General features: G+C 48.4%; 2 protein-coding genes across 6 annotated transcripts in view; one reads left to right on the top strand and one right to left on the bottom strand.

Annotated features, from left to right (window-relative positions):
- Positions 1-1283: 1283 nt before the first annotated feature.
- Positions 1284-17476, top strand: EGFL8 (EGF like domain multiple 8). Of its 2 annotated transcripts, XM_007430301.3 has the most exons (9): positions 1284-1412; positions 2196-2332; positions 4636-4755; positions 5881-5993; positions 7816-7911; positions 9266-9430; positions 13540-13616; positions 14855-14996; positions 16233-17476. In XM_007430301.3, the coding sequence occupies exons 2-9, from the start codon at positions 2232-2234 to the stop codon at positions 16280-16282; spliced, it is 864 nt and encodes a 287-aa protein (XP_007430363.1). In that variant the 5' UTR covers positions 1284-1412; positions 2196-2231; the 3' UTR covers positions 16283-17476. The 2 variants fall into 2 exon arrangements, with proteins under 2 accessions (XP_007430363.1, XP_087984826.1); XM_088128700.1 differs by lacking the exon at positions 7816-7911 and having other exon boundaries at positions 16233-17468.
- An 853-nt stretch (positions 17477-18329) lies between these two features.
- Positions 18330-20540, bottom strand: part of AGPAT1 (1-acylglycerol-3-phosphate O-acyltransferase 1) — a 39288-nt gene continuing 37077 nt past the window's right edge. For all 4 annotated transcript variants that reach the window (XM_088128695.1, XM_088128696.1, XM_088128694.1 and 1 more), the window contains one exon: positions 18330-20286. In XM_088128695.1, the coding sequence (XP_087984821.1) occupies positions 20144-20286 (143 nt within the window). In that variant the 3' untranslated portion in view covers positions 18330-20143. The remainder of the gene's footprint in view (positions 20287-20540) is intronic.

The raw sequence follows: 20540 nt of genomic DNA, 5'->3' as shown, positions 1-20540 counted from the left end.
TGCCAACCCCCCTGGCATTCCCCAGTGGGTGACACTCATGCCGAGTTTCCATCTCCAGATCTTGAAAGCGGCGAAAGGGCAGGGCGTAGAGCAACCGATGCCAGCCCAGGCCGGGCAGCGCACGTGTATGCTGCAGCAGCAAAGCCAGCTGCCGTGTTGTTCTGCCCGCCATCTGTGCGCGGGGGTGTGGAAATGACTGGAGAGAGATTTCACATCAGTGCCCCTCGAATCACACGCCACGGCGTGTGAAAGAAACAGCACCCTGGGCCAGAGCCTGAAAGCTTGACGCTTGAGCAGGGTGACTGCGTGGGCTACAAACCTTAATTCTGGCTGTTACACAAAATATCCTGGCCAGGGGGCTAGAGGTTAAAAGCTGGCCAGGCGCCCCCCTGCTTTTCCCCCCCTTTCTCTCTGCTCAAGCTTGGTGGCCTCTTGTCCTTTTCCCTGTAAGGCACAGATGCAAAGCTTCAGAGCTAAATCAAACCAGGCAACCTCTTTTCTCTCATCCCGTGCAAAATTTTCAAAGTTCCCTGTAAAGTTGGTGGAACGGAGACGAAGCTGGAGAGGATGCCCGGCGCTGGTACCAGGCCCCTGGGGACAACCCTCCTCGTGGTTCAAAACCGATGGGGTCCTGCTGCGTCTCCGTTCCGGTCAAGGCTTTACGGTCCGGTTTTGAGGGCCTGCCAGATCTGGGGTTGAGCAGAGGGCAACCCCAGGCAATGGTGGAGGAGACCCGAAGCTGTGCCGAGGCTGAGCTGCCCGGCCCACCGAGACCCCGCCCAGCTCCTGCGTCGGGAGGGCCTGTGGGAGTCAATGCGTCTGGCTAGAGATCTGCTGGTTCCTTTTTCCCAAGCCGACATCTGTGGGTGATATTTTCCGTCACGGCCTGAAACCGGTTCCTGCCTTTGTCCTATTGTGAAAAGCCACAACGGTTCCCCGTTGCAAGACCTTCATGGCGCTTTGTCTCTTGCTGGTGACGCCCTGCAATGCCATTTTGCACCTCCCTCTCCCCCACACCCCAAATATCTCAGCTGGGGGGCTCTCTCCCCCCAGAATGCCCCGCCACCCCCTCCCAAGGCCCCTGAGCGTGACAATGGGCCAATTTGTTCTGTGGGGGGTGAGGAATCCAAAGGGGGCGGAGGGGACAATGGAGCCCTGTCTGGGCCCCCCGCCTCCTTGGCGGGACCAGGGTCGGAGGGCCATGACTCATGCCAGGGGATGAAATGCCAGGGGGCACGGGGGCTTTGCCATGCTGCAGGGGTGCGGGGAAGCCATCCAAGAGAGGTGGGGACTTGGCAGCTCCAGATCACCCCCCCCATCCAAGCCTGCCTCAGCCGGTGACTCAGTCCAGTCGGCAGCTCGTGCTCTGGAGTCTCCAGGCTGGCTGGGGTTACGGAGAGCCTCTGAAACAGGTAGCCTGTGTGAGAGGGTCGGGGAGTGGGCAAGAGCAGGTGGGCAGCCCTTAAGCCCATGGATCCTGATCATACATGTATACTGCACAGTGAAGAGCATTGGTGGGGGGGGGTGTCTGAAGAGTTATAACAGGCGGTGCTCCTGGTTTAGGGATCTGCGTTGCAAATCTCTGGATTGCCACCGGGTGGCAGCAGCATCGGAGTGCTCTGCATCACTGTGCTTCCCTCTAGTGGCCATCCAGAGCCTTGCAGCCCAGCCCTGAGTTTTCCTGCCCTCTCCGCTTTTCTGCCTTTCATAGGGTCTTCAGAGCTAGAAAAGGAGCAGGCAGGGCTTCTTCTGGGCTGCAGAAGTGAAGACACTTTGCTCTGTGTGTGTGTGTGTGTGTGTGTGTGTGTGTGTGTGTTGTCAGCATCTGAGTCGTAGGAGCAGGGATGGCAAAACTTTTATCTATGTAATAGCGTGGGGAAAATCCAGCCCCGTGGTATCATGTGGATTTGGAGGAACTTGATGCTCCGTGTTGTCATCACTTCCCCCCCCCCCCACAATTTCCTGGGTGTGTTTTGCAAATCCTGACCTCCTGGTGTAGAGCTGTGGGTCCTGGAGAAGCCGAGGGATGACTGAGAGGCCCTTCTGAAGGGGGGGGCAGGTTCCAGGGAACCCCTTTGTGCTGGCTAAGCGTTAGGAGGGAGCCAAAGAGACAGGAAATATGGCTTTTCCCCCCCGTTGGCTTGTTTTGGGGGTTTTTTTTGGTCTTGCTTCACATTTCCTCTTTGCTCCCACAGGTCCTGAGCTCCGAAAGCTTTTCTGCGCGCTGGGCTATGGGGAGGTTAGCCGCAGCTTCCATTGTCCTGCTTTGTGGGAAATTCCTTGTCATTTTTCTTCTAAGGGAAACGCTTGGCCAGAGCAAGCAAGGAGAGGGGTAAGGACATTGAAGAGGGAGACAAGACGGGGAAGGGAACTTGTTGGTGAGCAAAGATAGAGATAATGCAGCAGTCAAGCACCAAGTCCTTATTTTGCTTGAGGAACATCTGAAAACTTTGGTTGCCTTGAGACAATCCAGAGCCACGTTTGCATAAAGACACATCCCCGGGTTGAGTCAACTCAATCACACACGTACATGGTTGGCTACTGTTGGACTCAGGGCGCTGTGCCAACTCAGCAAATGAAAGTGAAGACACAAAAAAGGAAGTCCTGTGCCCTTGACAGGAACTAGTATCTGTGGAACTCATTGCCACCAGATTATCCTGAGGGTTGTAGCACTTTTTTTTTTTTAAAAAAAGGGTTCAGATTTATCAATGAATAGGAGAATGATCAATAGTTCTTCATTGTTCTTTTTAATTCTGCAGCTTTTCAAATAGCAGTGATGATTGTGGATGTTAAGATCCATTGAGTCAATTTTGAATCCTGGTGATTGCAGGAACAAGTCCGTGCAGATTTCTCAGCCAGGTTTTTGAAAGTGGTTTGTCCTCACGTCTTCTTCCTGGCGCTGAAAGAGCGACTGGCCCTAAGTCACTCGGTGGCTTTGTGCCTAAGGCAGGACTTGAACTCACAAGTCTTCCATCTTTTAATCTAGCAGCATGAACCTCTATTGTACACCATTATGACTCTCATAATAGTAGTAATTTTTTAAATTCATGATTGATTCTGTGCCATCAAGTGGGTTTTGACTCTTAGTGACCACATAGATCAGTGTTTCTCAACCTTGGCAACTTTAAGACGGGTGGACTTCAACTCCTAGAATTCCCCAGCCAGCCATGCTGGCTGGGGAATTCTGGAAGTTGAAGTCCACCCGTCTTAAAGTTGCCAAGGTTGAGAAACACTGACATAAATAGACCTTCTCCCAAGATGAAATAGTAGTGATACTGATGGAAAATGCTTCATATTGATTTTTTCCCTATCAGGCAACTCTTAAGGTAGAAAATTCTGCTAGAAAAAGTGTCCGTTCTCTTGTCAACTATTTCACACAACCGCTAATCTGTTTACATAATTAGCCCATCAGATGCTGGTGGAGTAACCGCAATATTTATTTCTCTGGGGTGAAATTATCACTCTTCTAAAAGGACATAATTGCAAATTGCTTTGGAAAAGATGAATCATAGAAACTGGCTATGTTAAAAATCGAGACAGCTGGTTGGCTTAAAGTTGAAGACAGATTTTTTTTCTCCTCTTCAAGAGACTTTGATGAACACTACATGGCGTAAGTCACCATTTCTATTCGGCCTAATGTCGTATAGGGCAAATAGAAGGACAGTATTTTGTACTGTTACGAGCTGAATCTTCTAAACCTGTTGGACTAACTGTGAGCAGAAGAACAAAGCAAAACCCTTCACAGACTCAACTGCAACTTCTTGAGATAGGTAGAACTTATCTTGAGATAGATAGAACATCTTGAGATAGGTAGAACTTATTTTGAGATAGGTAGAACTTATTTTGAGATAGGTAGAACTTATCTTGAGATAGGTAGAACTTATTTTGAGATAGGTAGAACGTATCTTGAGATAGATAGATAGAACTTATCTTGAGATAGGTAGAACTTATCTTGAGGCAGGTAGAACTTGAGATAGAACTTCTTGTCTCTTGCCTCCCAGAGCAAAGGGCTTCATGCGTATGATGGACACATGGATTTAACCATGGTTGGGAAAAGACTTGTTATTTTGATTTTAGACAAAAATGCATCTAAAGGGGGTGGGAGATATTTTGAGCAAGGAAGCACTCTGCAGATCCTTTCCCTTTTCTGTACCTGCTGTTCTCTGCTCCAAACCACTCACCTGGGCTCAGTGCTTCTCTACCTCCAGCTGATGTGGGCAGGAGAAAGAGGATGTTGCATTGCTGGAGGAAGGCAATTCAGAGCAGAGAAGTCAGATTTTTTTGGTTGCCTTCAAGTCAATATTGACTCCTGGCAACTGTGTGGATTAGTCCCTGCAGTTTTCTTGGCAAGGTTTTTTGGAAGTGGATTGCCCTTGCCTTTGTCTTCTTCCTAGGGCTGAGAGGGAGGGACTGGCCTAACGTCACCCACCTGGCTTTGTGCCTAAGGCAGGACTAGAACTCAGGGGCTCCCGGTTTCTAGCCTGGTGCCTTCACCACTACCCCAAACTGCCTCAGTGCAGAATTTAGCCAAGGGTAAAACCGCCTCCTGCTGCTCTAGGCTTGTTCTGCTCAATTCTCTACGGATTAGAAGAGATAAATGTGCTTTCTCAGTTCCCTTCCATTTCTCACCCGCAGCCGAGTGTGTGCCCGAAATATGTTGAGAATCCCCTTAGCCTACAATGAGACGTATGCCAAGCCCCAACACCAGCCCTATTTGACACTGTGCCCAGGACCTCGAGTATGCAGCACGTACAGGTATGGTCAAGGTTTCGGTCACACGGGGACCTGGAAGGGTCTCTGGGTCCTAAATTTGTGGCAGAGGGGAATGAGGATTACAACACGACATTCCTATTTTATGTAATTTTTTAGATCATCCCCCCCAATGCTGGTCAATGCCAGGTGTCATCTTCTACCACTCCCAAGTAATATTTCCAATTATAAATGGATTGGGGATGTTTAGAGAAGAAGCACGCTAAAGCAGTGCCAAATTGCACGCGAGGGCTGTGCAATATTTCGGATCCAAAATAAAAAGATGCTTTGGAGTGGGCAGGGACACAGATCGAGTGCCAATCTCCCCAAAAAGGCCTGTTTCAGATTGCCAGTGAAGGCAATCTTATTCAAGCTGGCGCTTTTGCTGTTGTTCTGTCTCCACTGCTGTTTTGTGTCTCGTGTAATAATTACAGCATCTTTTATAAACATGATCTTTTTAGAGGCATATTTGTATATATGTGCCACTTCGTATATGATTATTTAAAATACCAATTAAAAATCCCTTTTCTTGCCAATAACTGTTATTGGTTGTTAATAGTAAGGCAGTCCTCAACTTACAACCACAATTGGGACCAGAACTTCCATCACTAAGCAATGCAGTTGTTAAGTGCGTTGCACCCAATTTTATGACCTTTCTTGCTGCAGTCATTAAATAAATCATGTGGTTGTTAAGCAAAACTGGCTTCCCCCATTGACTTTGCCTGTCAGAAGCCCCCTGGGAAGGTCATAAGTGGTGATCCTGTGACCTTGGGATGCTGCAACCATTGTAAATACATGCCGGTTGCCAAGCACCTGAATTTTGATCATGTGACTGTGGTCATGCTGCAACGATCGTAGGTGTGAAGACCAGTTGTAAGTCACTTTTTTCAGCGCCATCATAACTTCGAATGGTTGTTAAATGAATGGTCGTAAGTTGAGGACTACCTGTACTACCTATGAATGGGACTCTGATACTCAAGGCCAGTTGATTGGTAATTAGCATCTGCCGTGCTTCCTTTGTTGTAAGGACACCTGTGCCGGAAAGTAGAATACATTTAAAGAAAAGAGATGGGGTTATTTGAAGCTCTGCCCACTCAGCTCAGGAGAATGAACCTGGCTTCTCTTCCATAGGACGACCTACCGGGTAGCCACGCGGCAGGTGCGGAAAGAGATCTTGCAGGCCCACATCATTTGCTGCCCAGGATGGAAAAAACGTCACCTGGGGGACACTAAGTGTGAGGAAGGTGAGCAACCGAATCCCAGAGGACAATTCCCAGCACTATCATTAGGGAGGAGGAAGAAAATCCTTCTGTGTTGGCTCATAGCAGCTGCCCAAGCTTGCAGCAGTGGCCTGTCCCAGCTCAGCTTGGAACGGAGATGGAGTAAAAATGGCCATTTTGCACAGAAAACGGGTGGTTGACCACAGAGTTTTTGCTCCTGAACTTGATGAGTGAACCCTTAAGATGCTTGAGAGGGTGGATGTAATTGCAGTCACATTCAATAGCTGTCAACCTTACTAGGCAAACCAGACAGGAAACATGACCAGATGAGCTAAGTCTACTTTATTGTTAGGTTACATTGACAGAACCTTGCAAGTCTGAAAGTACAATTCGCCCGCGATCTCCTTTACAGCCTGAGAAACTAGGGAGGGTCTTTTCTCTTGCCCCACCCACTATCCAGCTGTGGGCTATGTCCTCTCTTATCCAACCGTTCCCTAGGCAGCATCTCTTCCAGTCTCCCAAGGGCTTTCCCACATACCATTACAATAGCTGTCTTAAACAGGACAGGGAGAATCAAGGTTTTGCAATCCCATTTGCAATCGCATGCCAGTTTAGGCGGCTTAGCACTTACTGCCCAGTGGCTACAGAGAAGTAGCAGCAGCCTCTTGAGAATATGGACCCTTCAAATGTCCCTTTGCATTTTGGAGCAGCTGATTGAATCTATGGGGCTCAGCAGAGAGAGGAACAGTAGACCTATTCCCACCCCATCATTGGAAGCTGGCAATGCAGGGTAAGAGGGAATCTCCACCAAGGTCAATTACTGTCCTATAGGTCTATTTTGGTTCTGGGGTGGAGAATCTTCTCCCTGTTGTGTTCCACAGACTTTGGTCAAAAGCTTAGAACCAAAATGAATGAAAGTACAGGACAATAGGCACTTTCATCTAAGACTTTTCTTCCCCCAGCTTTAGTGTTGGGGGCAACACAGAACAGACCAAACCAATCCTATCAATGATGTAGTATAGAAGAGCAAGTGGGCTCGGCCTGGAGAAACGGGCAGGCCTGGGGGAGATGTTGGAGGTCCAGATACGTCTGCATTTCACCCAGAGACGGCTGGTTCTCCAGCCCTGGTCTAAATTACATAAGATATTAAAGGGAAAAAATGGAATAGTTACTTTCAGCAGAAGCAGATGGAACAACGCTTAGAGGAGGGAACTCATCAGGTAGTGATGTAAAGGAGAACTTCTGTGGTGTGGCTTTTTGGATCTTTCAGAGCCTTCATGAAAATATTTCATTTGTCCAGCCTTAGCAACTTTAAGATAGGTAGACTTCAACTCCCAGAATTCCCCAGCCAGCTATGTTAAGTCCACCTAACTTAAAGTTGCCAAGGTTGCAAAACACTGCATTTGTCTCTGCAGCTCTTGAGTGTCCTCACTCTCATCCTTCATGCAGATGATTCTTATTTTCAGAGGTGTCCACAGGGCAGGGTCAAAAAAGTCAAGGTGGTGGCTCTGACAATGTCCTTGAAGCTCCTCCTGTTCTTTATGTCCATCATGACCACCATCTTGACATGTCTGACCCTACCCTGCAACCCCCCTGCTCAATGGGTGGCCCCTGTGTTCTTCCAGTTTGGCATTTTCCACCTCCAACGTAACTTTAACAGCAGATGGCTGGGGAGAAAAAAAACTCTAGTTCAGCTCAGACCACTCATTCTTCTAAAAAAAAAAGCGGGGGGGGGCAATGCTCCAGGCAGGACCACAAAGCGATATCTCGTGGGACTAATGCAGATGCTCGGTGCATTAAGTGTGGAGACCCATGGTCAGCCTTCCCCTCTCCTTTCTCCCCCCAGCAATTTGCCGCAAGGCATGTCAGAATGGAGGCAGCTGTGTCCAACCAAATCAGTGCCAGTGCCCACCTGGCTGGGGTGGACGGTACTGCCACTTTGGTGAGTGGAAGGCAGGAGTCATGGGGATTTGGTTTCTGGTCCTGGTTCTTCGCTCTGCTCAGATTCTTTGGGTCTCGTTCTCATACCAGGCAGGTTCCGTTTCTAGTCTCACGTGGGCGAAATCTGACACGTGAGCAGTGGATGGGAAAAAAGGGGGTTCTAGTCCTTATGATTGTTGAGGGCTATGTGGAAAATGCTCCCAGTGGGCACACAGTGTGTCATCTGGCCCCACCAGAGGACAGTCCTTCATGTTTTCAGTAGTTTTGTCCTAACCGTCCACTGTGAGTGGCGAATAGCTTTGCTGAAAGCTCCTTTTCAGAAGGAAATGGGTGGTGAAGCAGAGATGCCCATCGCACCATTAAGAGATGCTTTGCTGTGGTGTCTACAGATGTTCTTCTTACCCCTCTGCAGATGGGAGCTGGAGATTATGCTCCTCAGAAGGCGGATTTAGTTCAAGGGCTGCCAGCTGCCAATTCTGGCAGTTTTGGCTGCGATGTGCTCAAATGTGGCTACAATGTGCATTATGCGTTCCCTTCCTTTAAAATCTAAAATGGAACCGCTAGATCAGTGTCTCTCAACCTCAGCAACTTTAAGCCGTGTGGACTTCAACTCCCAGAATTCCCCAGCCCCATGGCTGGCTGGGGAATACTGGAAGTTGAAGTCCACACGGCTTAAAGTTGCTGAGGTTGAGAGACACAGCTCCAGATGAGGTCACAGCCCCGAAGAAGCCATCACACAGACCCTTCCCTCCACCCATTAAATTATTCTTTCCTCCCCAACCAAATTCTAGAAGTGCTAAAACTCAGTTTGCTGTATTAATGCCAAAATTAATGAGTTAAAATATGCAGACACCTAAGGGAGTCTCAGATTTCTCTCTCACTCCGCAAAGAGCACCAGACCTGTGCTTTTAACCAGAAACTGAGATCCCCAAGATACCCTACAGTTTAAACAGTTTCTCCACTAAAGAGCCTCATCATCAAGACCTGGATTTGTCTTTTCCTGTAGTCGGACATTTATTCATAGGGTTTGTTTGTTTTTTTAATCATTTAAACTTTTCCAGCCACCTACTTGTCCATGACTTTGGGTGACTAACCAGGGTTAAAAACCATACAACAGTTAAAACAAGGCCATATTGGGGAGGGGGCATTACCCAACTTTGCTGGTGGATATCCCTAATGCCTATGGAAAAAGTGCTCTGCACTGGTCTTCAGTGCTCTCTTGGTCAGGCAGGGTCAGGCTGGTGAAGATCTCAGGAGGAACGTGGTTCCAAGATGGTCTTCAGGAGGAAGATCAGATGAGGATACCCCAGTAAAAACTCACAGCTCTGATCAGTTTGTGACTTGGGTTTGTTTAGATGTGGACGAGTGTGTCACGCCTCTTGCTGTCTGCGCCCAAGACTGTCTTAACACTGCAGGCAGCTACCGGTGCCAGTGTCGGGCTGGGTATGCCCTGGAGCCAGATGGCAAGAACTGTCGCCTGCTTCCCACTGCCCAGGCGGTCCCTCTGCTGGGCAGCAAAGGTGGGTATGATGATGACCGTGTGCTTGCAGCGTGAAAAGGCTGGGTGTGAAGGAGGGCAGAGATGACCTTGGGGCAGGGAGTGATGAATCTCTTAAGGGAGGAGAAAAGATGACAGAACTCCCGGAACTCAAAATAACCCCGTCTTGATTGTGTTTGGTATAAGAGGGGGCAGAGAGAAACCCTGAGACGCTATTATACCCTACAACAGTGTTTTTCAACCTTGGCAACTTTAAGATGAGTGGACTTCCACTCCCAGAATTCCCCAGCCAGCACGCTGGCTGGGGAATTCTGGGAATGGAAGTCCACACATTTTAAAGTTGATAAGACTGAGAAACACTACCCTACAATAAAATAGTAGCATTCCTGTGTGTTTTCTCACCTGGTGTACCTCAAAGACCTGACAATATGGACTTTAAAAAAAAATCTGCTACATCTTTCCCTTGAAAAATATTAATTTTCTGCACCTAGGCAGAACACCCATCATGCAGAAGTTAATTAGGCATCAGATTCCAGTCTATCCGAGTACTTGGAAGGCTGTTATATAGCCAATGTGTTTTCAGCTGTTTCAGGGTGCAGGACTTAAGCTCTGATAATAAGGAAGCGAACCGCTGATGTTAAAATACCTGATTTTCCACAGCAGCAAGTTAAAGAGCTTCCCATTTTGTATTCCTATGATTAGCTGAGCAGTGGTGATGTTACAGGATGTTTCCAGATGTTCTCACCTTCAAAGGCATTGTATGAAGACTAGCAAAGTCGTACGGGCAGTTACTCAGAAGTAAGTCCCTCAGTGTTCACTGGGACTTACTTTCAGTTCAGTACGGCATGAACTGTTACTCTGTGAGATGTTTCAAGCTTGCCTGTCCTTTCTGATTATTTATCCCTTCTGTTCAAACTAAGCTAAAAGTTGGTGCATTGGAGAAGATACTTTCAGTTGGTCTTAAAGCTGGAGTAAAAAAGGGAATGCGGTTAACGAGAGACAATGAGCTTGGATTAGAACAGGCTTTCTCAATCTGGGTAGCCTCCAATTGTGGGGACTTCATCTCCCAGAAATCCCTAGCCAGCAGTGGTTAGAGTGCTGTGGAAGTCCACACATCTGGGGAGAGGAGGAGGAGGAGAGGGACAGGAGTGTGCTGGATCATTTGAAGAACCAACAGATCAAGCATAGAGAAACTTCCTTTAGAATTTGAGAGGCCAGTAGAAGGCTTACAACCTTACCCACCGACTCGTGTCAAAGAAGACTCCCCGTTTCCCATTTCTGCACTTGTTTTAGACACTTTCGACTTAGTGGTGTGGAACTGCAAACTGCAATCTGGGCTTACCTTAGCTAAGGGCTGAGATAGACAGGACCAGCTCTACCACAAGGTGATTGCCTCAAAGGCCTGCTGAAGAGGAACAGCAGTTGCCACATCATGGCTGTGCTCCAGAAGTCCCTGGATGCTCCCTACTGGAGGACAGAGCCGAGCCCACCAGGGTCTCTCAAGCTGTCTTGGGGGCCCAAAACTAGATAGTGTCTTGCACCCCACTGAGTTTCTCCCTCATTCCCAGAGGGCTGAAATTAAGTTCCTGTTACCTGCCCAATGGGTTTTGTACATCCGTTCTGTACATCCTGACCTTTGGGAAGAACATCTTGTGCCAGGCCATCAACAGGCAGCTGATGGCCCTGGGAATATATTTTTAAATCCCTTTTCTGCGGGGGTGAAGTCTTAGTGAACCTCAGAAGCGGCTGACGGTCGCCTAGCTGTGTGTTTCATAGTTCTACCAGCTCTCACATCCTTGTCTCACGCGACAGAGCAGAACCTCACACGGCAGCCGGGACTTTCCTTTGTACTCAGCAAGCAGCTCCTGGTTGATTTACTCTGTAAGAGGAGGTGGCAGAAACTTACTGAGCTGTCAAGGAGCTGCAGAAGAGAGGCTCTCAAAGTGCACTCAAGGCATAGCCTTATTCTTGTTTTAAATACGCCTGTCGGTATCATTCAGCTGCAAAACAGGAACGTGGAGCTAGGACACCCCACGCTTTTGTTGCGCTGAGGTGCAGATCGTGAGGGCTGGTTTCTGGGCAGAAAAAATCCTGCTTTGAGTGAAGTGCGGTGAGAAGATGGTGCATTCCATTTCACAACTTCTCTTTGTAGAAAAGGAAATGCTCTTCGCCAGCGACCGTGTTAAGCATTTCTAATTATGGCTTGATATTGTTAGGGTTGTGTAATTCACAACTGCTCCATGAGTAAGGTGACCGGGTGCCAAGCGTTGCACTCCAAGAACCTGTTTTCTTTTGCAGAAACAAGTTTCTAGCCCCTAAGACTATATCAAGTTTTGATAATGTATATATGTTGGGGGTTTTTTAGATTTTTTTATTCCACCTTTTTTTATTTTTATAAATAACTCAAGGCGGCAAACATACTTTTAATACTCCTTCCTCCTCCTATATTCCCCACAACCACCCTGTGAGGTGGGTTGGGCTGACTGAGAGGGACTGGCCCAAAGCCACCCAGCCGGCTTTCGTGCCTAAGGCGGGACTAGAACTCATGGTCTCCTGGTTTCTAGCCTGGTGCCTTCACCACTAGACCAAACTAGTCTTGAGTTCGTTTGTTTAAACAAATTTAACTATTTGTTAAATTTCTATTTTGCCTTTCTTCCAGAGGCTGAAGGCAGCATAGTTAGCACTGCCTTCTCAATGTTTCCTGAACAACAAGCCTGTGAGGCTGGTTAAGCTGAGAGAAAGAGGCTGGTCCAAAGGGTTGATTTGGTTACTTTCATATCAGTCTGAAAGTACAGCCCCACCTAGACTCAAAAGGCAATATGGAAATCTAGGGGTGTTTGAACGGGCATCCGCAGAGGAGGTAGAAAAAAATCCAAAACAGTGGCCGCCACTACACAAAGCCCTGCCTCTTTTCTATGCGCCTTGCATGACACACCTAAAGGAGGAACGGAGATTCAATTGGGCAGCTGCGGACACCATCTTGACTTTTTTGAACTTCCTGTGGATGCTCCCGGAGGATTCCCTGGCAGAAAATGGGCAGCTCCCTTCAGGAGTGCAGTGCAATGCAAAGAAGATGAACCTCTGGAGTTTTTGCAAAATAGATTAGTTCTTGTCTCTCCATCATCCTCTTTCACGGGGAAAGAGAGGACAGGAAGGCTGGAAAAATTGGCTGGGGGCTTGGGGATTTTCAATTTGCAAGCTTGGAGACGAAGCACAGTCAGGATGGGAGACCACCAGGGCTGTAGGCTACCCTTGGAAGCCCAAAACCATCCTGTAAGAAAATCAAGGCAAACCATTCCCATATTGCTATAAAGGACATTGATCTGTCCATGAAACCGCCCCAAGTCCAGCTTGGCTTGAAGGAGACTACATTTTCCATCTAAGGTAGCTAGAGAGCAACCATCTTTTAAATGTAAGGAACTCCCTCAGCTTGAACCTTCTCATCCAGAAGGTAAAGTCCATGTCCCAGAGACCCCAAAATCCTTATTATTTTTGAGTAAGATGGTACTGTGTTAATATAAAACTGACCCTGACTGCTACAGTTAGCGTCTGGGAGGGGGGAAAGGCAGGACTTGTATGGTAGGAAGAGAAGCTAGGAAGACCTAGTAGTTGCATTGCTACAATGTAGTACACCTTGTTAGTTTTAACCTTGCTTTCTGTGGCTTAGCTTTGTGCAAACATGGGTTCTGTGAACTCCAAAAATGGGTTAATTCAGTAACCAAGTGTGTTGTTGGTCCCCAACAGCATTTATTCGTCTTCTCGGTGATTAGTAGGAGTTTCAGGAGTGCTGGAAATCCATGGGAATTTTATCCTAATTTGTTCCCCCCGTTCTTTTTCATGCATTTTTTCAACATGTTCTCGATTCTCAGAAGGAAGTAAAGCTGCTATCTGGGCAGAAAAATGGGATAGAAATCAAATTGCTTTGCAAAAAAATAGAAGCAATTCTAAATACACTCCCAAGAGAGTGGAGCATCCTAGATCGGTAAGTCTGAGGTTTTATAAAACGTGCATGGGATTACAAGGCAAGGTCTTGAAACCAGGTTAAGATCTGTCAACCATCCACAGATAAAAGGTCCATGTACCTGTTTTGTCACAGCTCAACTCAGATTTTCTTCATTTTTTCTCTTGCAGTGCAAACTTTAGGGATTCAAGAGACAATTCCTAATGAGATCCAGGAGCTTCAAGCAAAAGTGGAACAGCTGGAAGAGGTGAGATCCTGCTCTAAAGCATTTATATTAGGGTCTGGAGGGAGGAGGAGCGGAAGGGTTTCCAGGTTCTTCACTTCTCTAGAATTAGCTTTCATCATCACCTCCCTTTCAGGATTTTCACTTGTGATGATATGTGGGAATGATCTTGGGAGACTGGGCCAAGAGACGGTCAGATAAGAGGCAGCATAGCCTGCAGCTGGATAGTGGACGGGGCAAGAGGTTCAGAAGAGACTCTCCCTAGCTTCTCAGGCTATAAAGAAGACAGTGGGAGAACTGCACTTTCAGACTTGCAACATTCTCTTAATGTACAGAATTACATTACAATAAAGTAGAACTAGCTCATCTGGTTGTGTTTCCTGTCTGGTCTACCTGGTAAGGCTGACAATGGAGAATAGAAATATTCCCAGTGTTCAGGGCTCCACTGAATGCATTTAGTAGAGTTGGGAAGAAAATTCTCCAAAGACTTGGAAAGAGGTGCTTTTTATTTGGCACTAATTATGGGGCAGGGCCAACAACAGGCAAATTCCTGCAACTGCAGCCCAGCCATCCATTGATTTGCGCCCCCACCCTGTTAGGTTACTTCCAGGGTGCTGATATAATTGAAATTGCAACTCAGTTACACCACGAATACAAGAGTCCAGCTGTTGTGACTAATAATGCAAGAAAAGGAAGCACCAGAAAAATGTCGCTGCTATTCCTGCTCAGAGCCAAACTGCTGTCTAAACCAGTGTTTCTCCATCTTGGCAATTTTAAGATGGAGAACTTCAGGGTGAGAATTATGCACTTCCAAGGCAGCTGGTGTGGTGTAGTGACAAAGGTATCGCTCTAGCAGCAGGGAGACACAGGCCCTACTCCCTCTTCGGCCATGGAAGTTCCCTGGGGGACTTTGAACCACTTCCCCCTTTTCTCTTTCACCCCAGAAACAGATGGTGGAGTGGTGAAGGGGTCAGACTAGAAGTAGGAAGATGCAGGTTCTAGACCCCCATAAGCCATGGCAGCATTTCTCAACCTTGGCAACTTTAGCCAGCATGGGGAATTCTGGGAGTTGAAGTCCGCACATCTTAAAAGTCACCAAGATTGAGAAATGCTACTCTAGGAGATCTGAGGCCACATTCTCATCTCACCCTACCTACTACATAGATGTTGCAGGGAGAAAAAAAATCAGAGGAAGCACTCCAAATGCTACCTGGAGCTTCTCTGATTCTTAATACATGACTGGGGCCTTTCCCTTTCCTCAGCGCCTGGAGCACGCGATCTCTATCTTGCCAACTTCTGTGGAGCCCACCCAGGTCAAGGAGCTCTGGAATCGTCTTCGTTACTTGGACCACGTGGAATCTCTCAGCGAACAGCTCCTTTTTCTTGAAGAGAAACTGGGAGACTGTGAGTATTGGAAAGTACTACCCAACAAGTAATTATTGGCGGCTTGGGGAAGTGACCCTCCCCTCTTCTTTGGGGGAACTACAGGGAGATGTGGGAATCTCACACAGATCAGCCACAACATCAGTGCAAGGACTCAAATACCCCTCTGAATCAGAGCTAGGCTAACCTCCCTGCGGTGTTGGCAATGCAGCTGTCTACTCAAATTCATGCTGTTGTGGATCTTGCCCACCGAACTTAGTGGATCTTTCTAGCTTGGCAATTTGGTGATAGAATCCAAGCCTTGCAAACGGGTGGTCCCAGGTTCAGGCCTTCCTATTTCCTGGTTCAGGGTGTAGGGAAACTTGCGAGAATCCAGGTGATGTTGGACTATGACTCTCGTTGCCTGACCATTTGTCACAGGGGCTAGGAACCCTAGGAGATAGAGACTTAGGGGCTTGTGCACTTGATCACCAGTGGGTACCCTCTCTCAAGGTTTTGCCTCAATATGCTTTCTGCGTCTGTTAAAATTGTCCTGATGTGTGAAGGGATCTCAAAAGTGCATTACACAGCCATTGTTTGTGTGGTGTTTCTCCAGTATCTTCAAGAGCAGTAAGAGGGGTTTAGGCAATGCTCCTTCCATTTATGGTCCTTCCAGTAAGTCACCTTAAATCAACTTACCTGCACATATCCTAACCCATTTCACCCATCATTACATACTAGAGCCTCACATTGTATTAAGCTGCAAGGTGGCTTGTTTTGTTTTCCTTATTACGTTGTAGCCTGGTTCACACCATGGGCAGACCAGCAAAACACAAAATCCTAGCTTAGCTTGATTGTTTTTCCACTGCTCTTCCTCCCGGGGTTGTGTGAATCCAAAAAACCAACTTTCTCCTCTTACTAGAAAGGAGATCTTATCCATCTGAGACTAGTTGGGGTCAACCTGACTTACCAAATGCTTTGCTTCATCTCAGATTGGCGGGTGAAAGCAAACATTTTACCTGCCTGATGAAGTTAATTCTGGTCCACCAAAAGATCTATCACCTGCCCTTCAGGGACCACAGGTTTGAGTTGCCTTATCAAACATTTGGAGTCATTTCACTACAGTATTGATACCCAGCTGGGGCAGGAACAGCTTGGGCGTAGATCAAAGTCCGTTCCAAAATAAAGCAAGCCCTTGGTTTGATTTCATTCCTATGCTAGTATTTGTGTGTTCAACTCCCTATTCCATTCCACTAAAACTCATTTCCTTACTCTCAGGTGCCTGCCAAAATGATAAAAATGGTTTTGGTTACGACATCACCCGGTGATTCCCAAATCCTGGACTCAAACTGAATCTGCAGACGACCAGCCTATCTTTTGCCTCCTAACTCCACGCTGGTGGTCCTTGTTCTTTGAAGCTCAAATTAATTCCCTTTATTTATGCTAGCGGGCATAGCTTATTAATTGAAAACGAAACACAACAGGTTGCAACTGTGCTGGGTTAATTAAAGCAATGGCTACCTTCGAATCCCACAGAAATCTCTAGACTCTCACCCCTGAAAGCCTGTGGCATCCATCCAGAGTTAAGCCTTTTTGGTTGCTTCGGATTTTACGGGAGACAAAAAGAGTTTGGGAGATTTTGGCGAGTTTAATCTCAGGATGGGGTGGGGTGGGGAGTTGGCGGCTTGGTGTATTCTGCAAGCTCAGCCCATTTGGTTCTGTTACAGTTCGACACACTGCGTGAACCAAGAAAATAGAGTGATTCAAGAAACCAGGTTAAGCCAACAGAGCCTTGATACCTCTTTGATTTCCCCCCAATTGCATCTCCTTACTGAAATGTACACACTGTTCATGTGATGGATCCATCTTTTATTGCCATGAGGTCTGGTTTTCAACTTCCTTTCTGATGAGGTGCGTAAACTGACCAGGTTCTGCTAACAGGTGATCCTCAGTCCAGTCTGGGAGCTTCCGGTTAGGGTGGGATTACAATTCCCAAAATCCCAGCCAGCCTGCAGAAGGCTACTTGGAAGGAGATGCTTGTTTGTCTAAGCTCCTTCCTTCAGTTTCAAAGCACACAATTCTTACTAAGATCTATCATTTTTTAACTTGCACATTTTTATTCTGTTGTTTAACACTGGATTTCAATCAGGAAGTTTCCCTGTTGCTCCTGTTCTTTCCAGCCACACTAGAATTCATGGTTACTAGCTTTTCGGACATACTAAATCAAATTGAATTAAAAAAAAAAAAAGACCAAGAAGTCAGTTAATGCCTGCGAGCTATGACAGCAAAACACCTTTCGGTTGGGCTGTCCTGTAAAACTGTGATGGTTTCTTCCCCTGGTGGGCTGTTTTTATTCTGCTGTAACTCGTTATACTGTTTTTAACTCTTGTAAACGGCCTAAAGCCAAAGACCAGCGGGCAGCCATAAACATGGAAAATAAAAATACAAGTAAATAAATAAATTCGCTGTAATCAACCAAGTAAGATTGCACAATAACTCATATTATTAACCATCAAGCTGCTACAGCAGCTGATCCAATTGCACGGATGGCTTTTTAAACGTGCGGAGATGGGCTGAATCCGCTTTCGGACCTTTGGCAGGGGTGCAGGAGAGCGTCAATTCTTTGCCCAGGTGTGCGTACGCACCTCCGCATCTCCCCGCGACATTGGGGGAAGCTTCCCTTGACCGGTGAGAAGCCTACTGTTCCAGTGCAAATATGTGTGTGTGTGGGGGCTCTGATCGGAATTGCCTCTTCTCCCTCCCCTTCCTTCCCTACTTGTTATGCAAAAATCTACGTGGGGCTCCAGTTTGGGGCTCTCAGAGATCCCCTCTGGTGTCTCGCTCCAGTCCCACCTGCTCCCGTCATGCTAGATCTAGCTGGTGGCCGCATCTCTGTCCTGTTGAAAGCAGCTGGCACCGAGATGGTGCTTCGAGGCCATTCCACCCCAAACCTAAATGGGCAGAGCAACCCCAGCCAGAGCCTGCTAGGAACTGGTTTTTAAGACATTCTTAAACCCCACCAATCTGCTCAACGCTGAAGCAAAGGCACGTCCAGATTCACACAGGCAGCTCTCTGGCCTCCCTCTAAAGCAGCGTTTCTCAACCGTGGCAGCTTTAAGACATGAGGACTTCAACTCCCAGAATTCCCCAGCCAGCATGCTGGCTGGGGAATTCTGGGAGTCGAAGTCCACATTGCCAAGTTTGAGAAACAGTGCTCTAAAGAGCTCCTGAAAGGGCAGAAGTGATATTGGAGAGAGAGAGACAGACAGACAGACAGACAGACAGACAGACACACACACACACACACACACACACACACACACCCCTTGCTGATCTGCTACAAAGACTGAGGAAGAGGCAGCACGTGTGGAGGGGATTCATCTTCGACGGTTTTTATTAAAAGCAGGAAGGTCTTGGAAACACGGACTTGGTAATGTCCCTTCACTCATCACCCCCTTCCCTCCCCAGATCGAGGCTCTCTTTTCTCCTACCCCAAGAAAGGGCATCTGGAAAGAGGAAAGAAAGCCCCTTGGATCGCCAACCGTCCAGGGGAGAGGACAGAAATCTTCAGGGAAAACCCAAAGGCAGAAGAGGAGAAGTGCCCAGAGTATTTCGCGGAACCGCAAGGCTCACCACCCCACGAATCAGCCTGGCCCTCCCTGAGCCGGCACCCCCGTGGCTCTCAAGCTCTCCCTGCCCCTGGAAGGGCCAACGGCTTCCTCCCTTCTCCCCAAAAAACTTGCTCGCAAACATCCTCCCCAGTCCATCTCGGCATGCAGACAGCCACCCTCCCTGCTTTATTGGATGTGCAGGAGCCCCACCACCACCACGTTCATGCCATCCCCTGCCCCGTAACGCCTGGCCCAAAGGCCCCAGCCTGAGGCCACAACCCCCTGCTTTTTGCAACCCCCACCACTTAATTTGGCCTGGGGGCAAGCCCTGCCTGCTTGCCCTTCCCTTCCCTTCCCCTGCCCTCCCCTCTCAAGGCTTCCTGCCCTTTCAGTTGGGACCCCCCATCCACAGCTGGAGAGGGGAGACAGATGCCAGTGCTCCTTCCTGCAACTTTCCATGTGGCAAGCAGGGACTGGCTGCACTGGTCCAACTCACAGGATAAGGCCATCCTTGCCTTGGGGAGGGTGAGGGACTTAGGGTATTTTCCCAACACCGAGTAGGGGAAAAGGGAGAGACCTTCCAGGCCCAGCAGACAAGCAACAGGAGTTCCCACGTCCTGCTTTCTGCCTGCCCTCACCCAGATCCACCCTTTTTCCTCCCCTCTACACCACACCTGAAAACAACCTGCACCGAGGGCAATCCATGCGACTCTATGTGCCCCAAACAGGCTCCCTTGGGCTCCCTTCTCATGGTTGGACTGAGGCGTCAAAGAGAGATCGCCTTTCTCTCTACTTCCCTTTCCCTCCCTGCCAGCCCCCTCCCTGGAAGACGACGATCCGGTCCATGACGAGCTCAGCAGCCCTGACCCTTCGCTATCACAGGTTCTGATGGATTGGTCAGCAGCTTCTTCCTCGGGCGGTTGAGAACAGACTCCTTGCAGGTCCAGAGTTCACACGCACAGGCTCCGCGAACAGTGGGGCATCGCCAGTCCGCCCCATTGCCCTGAATCTGAAGTTCACCAAGGTTCCTCCAGTCCTTGAAGCAAGGATAAACCTGGTCCACAGCTCCCTCTGCAGGATTCAAGGGGTGGCTCAGCTGCTTTGGGGTCCGTGGTTCAGCCCGGAAAAAACTTCCCCCAGTGGGGAGTGCACTGCCGAGTCCGAGAAGCTTCAATGGAGCAGTTCATGTGAACAAAACAGGGGAGCAGGGAGGAGGAGGAGGAGGCAGGGGCAGGACTGTACCACCTACCTGGGGGAGAAAACTGGGTTAGAACCCTGGTCCAGAAGTGAAGAGGGCAACGAGGGTGGCTTGGATCTGCTCTGCTCCCAGATCTCCTTAAATGTGTGGCTGAGTCCAGCCCCCTCCCCACCCATTTCAAGTCTCCCTTCTTCGCTGCAGGGCGCTGTTTCCATCACTCCCCTGCCAGAACCGGTTCCGATTCCACTCGTGGGAGAAGCACTGCCCTCTTCTGTCTTGGTCCCGTCACCTTTATGTCGACTGCCTGTGGGTGCCAGCTGCTCCCAGGCTCACCCTGTAGTGCTCCTGGGTCAGACGGTGGGGGAAAGCGGTGGCGGGGGTCACTGTGGGGAACCCAGCTCCGCTGAAAGCCCCTCGAAAGCAACCAACATGGCTTGGCGCACGCGATCTGTCAGGGCTGGCACGTCGTCGACGCCCAGCCCCTTTGTGGGCACCGAGGACAAGACCTGGACCGTGCAGCGCCCTGCAGCGGGGGGGGGGGGAGGTGGAGAGAGAGAGAACTTTTACAAAAGCAAGATAATAAGAACATGTTAAAAAGGCGCCACTGGAGGGTAAGCAAAGACAATTCAATGCATTTATGCATGCCAAACCAGAGCTGGAAAAGCTTATTTCAAACCAACCAAAAGTAGAAATCCACATGTGAACGGCACCCGAGTTTCTATCATGATATGTTCTGAAAATGTTCTTAGCAGTTCTCTAAAAAATCATGGTTTTTTA

The sequence above is a fragment of the Python bivittatus genome, unplaced genomic scaffold, assembly GCF_059951505.1.
Source record: "Python bivittatus isolate LINGU-HERP-01145 unplaced genomic scaffold, Pbiv_v1 ctg000800_np1212, whole genome shotgun sequence".
In the NCBI taxonomy this organism is placed as follows: Eukaryota; Metazoa; Chordata; class Lepidosauria; order Squamata; family Pythonidae; genus Python; species Python bivittatus.
The sequence above is the reverse complement of the archived record's forward strand: the minus strand, read 5'-3'. Positions and strand labels throughout refer to the sequence as shown.

What these genes read in the sequence shown, in the direction of transcription:
- EGFL8 (XM_007430301.3), top strand. Translation starts at nt 2,232, where the DNA reads ATGGGGAGGTTAGCCGCAGCTTCCATTGTCCTGCTTTGTGGGAAATTC. An exon ending in CGAGTATGCAGCACGTACAG is followed by an intron (nt 4,756 to 5,880) that starts GTATGGTCAAGG and finishes TCTCTTCCATAG; the next exon opens with GACGACCTACCGGGTAGCCA. An exon ending in TGGACGGTACTGCCACTTTG is followed by an intron (nt 7,912 to 9,265) that starts GTGAGTGGAAGG and finishes GGGTTTGTTTAG; the next exon opens with ATGTGGACGAGTGTGTCACG.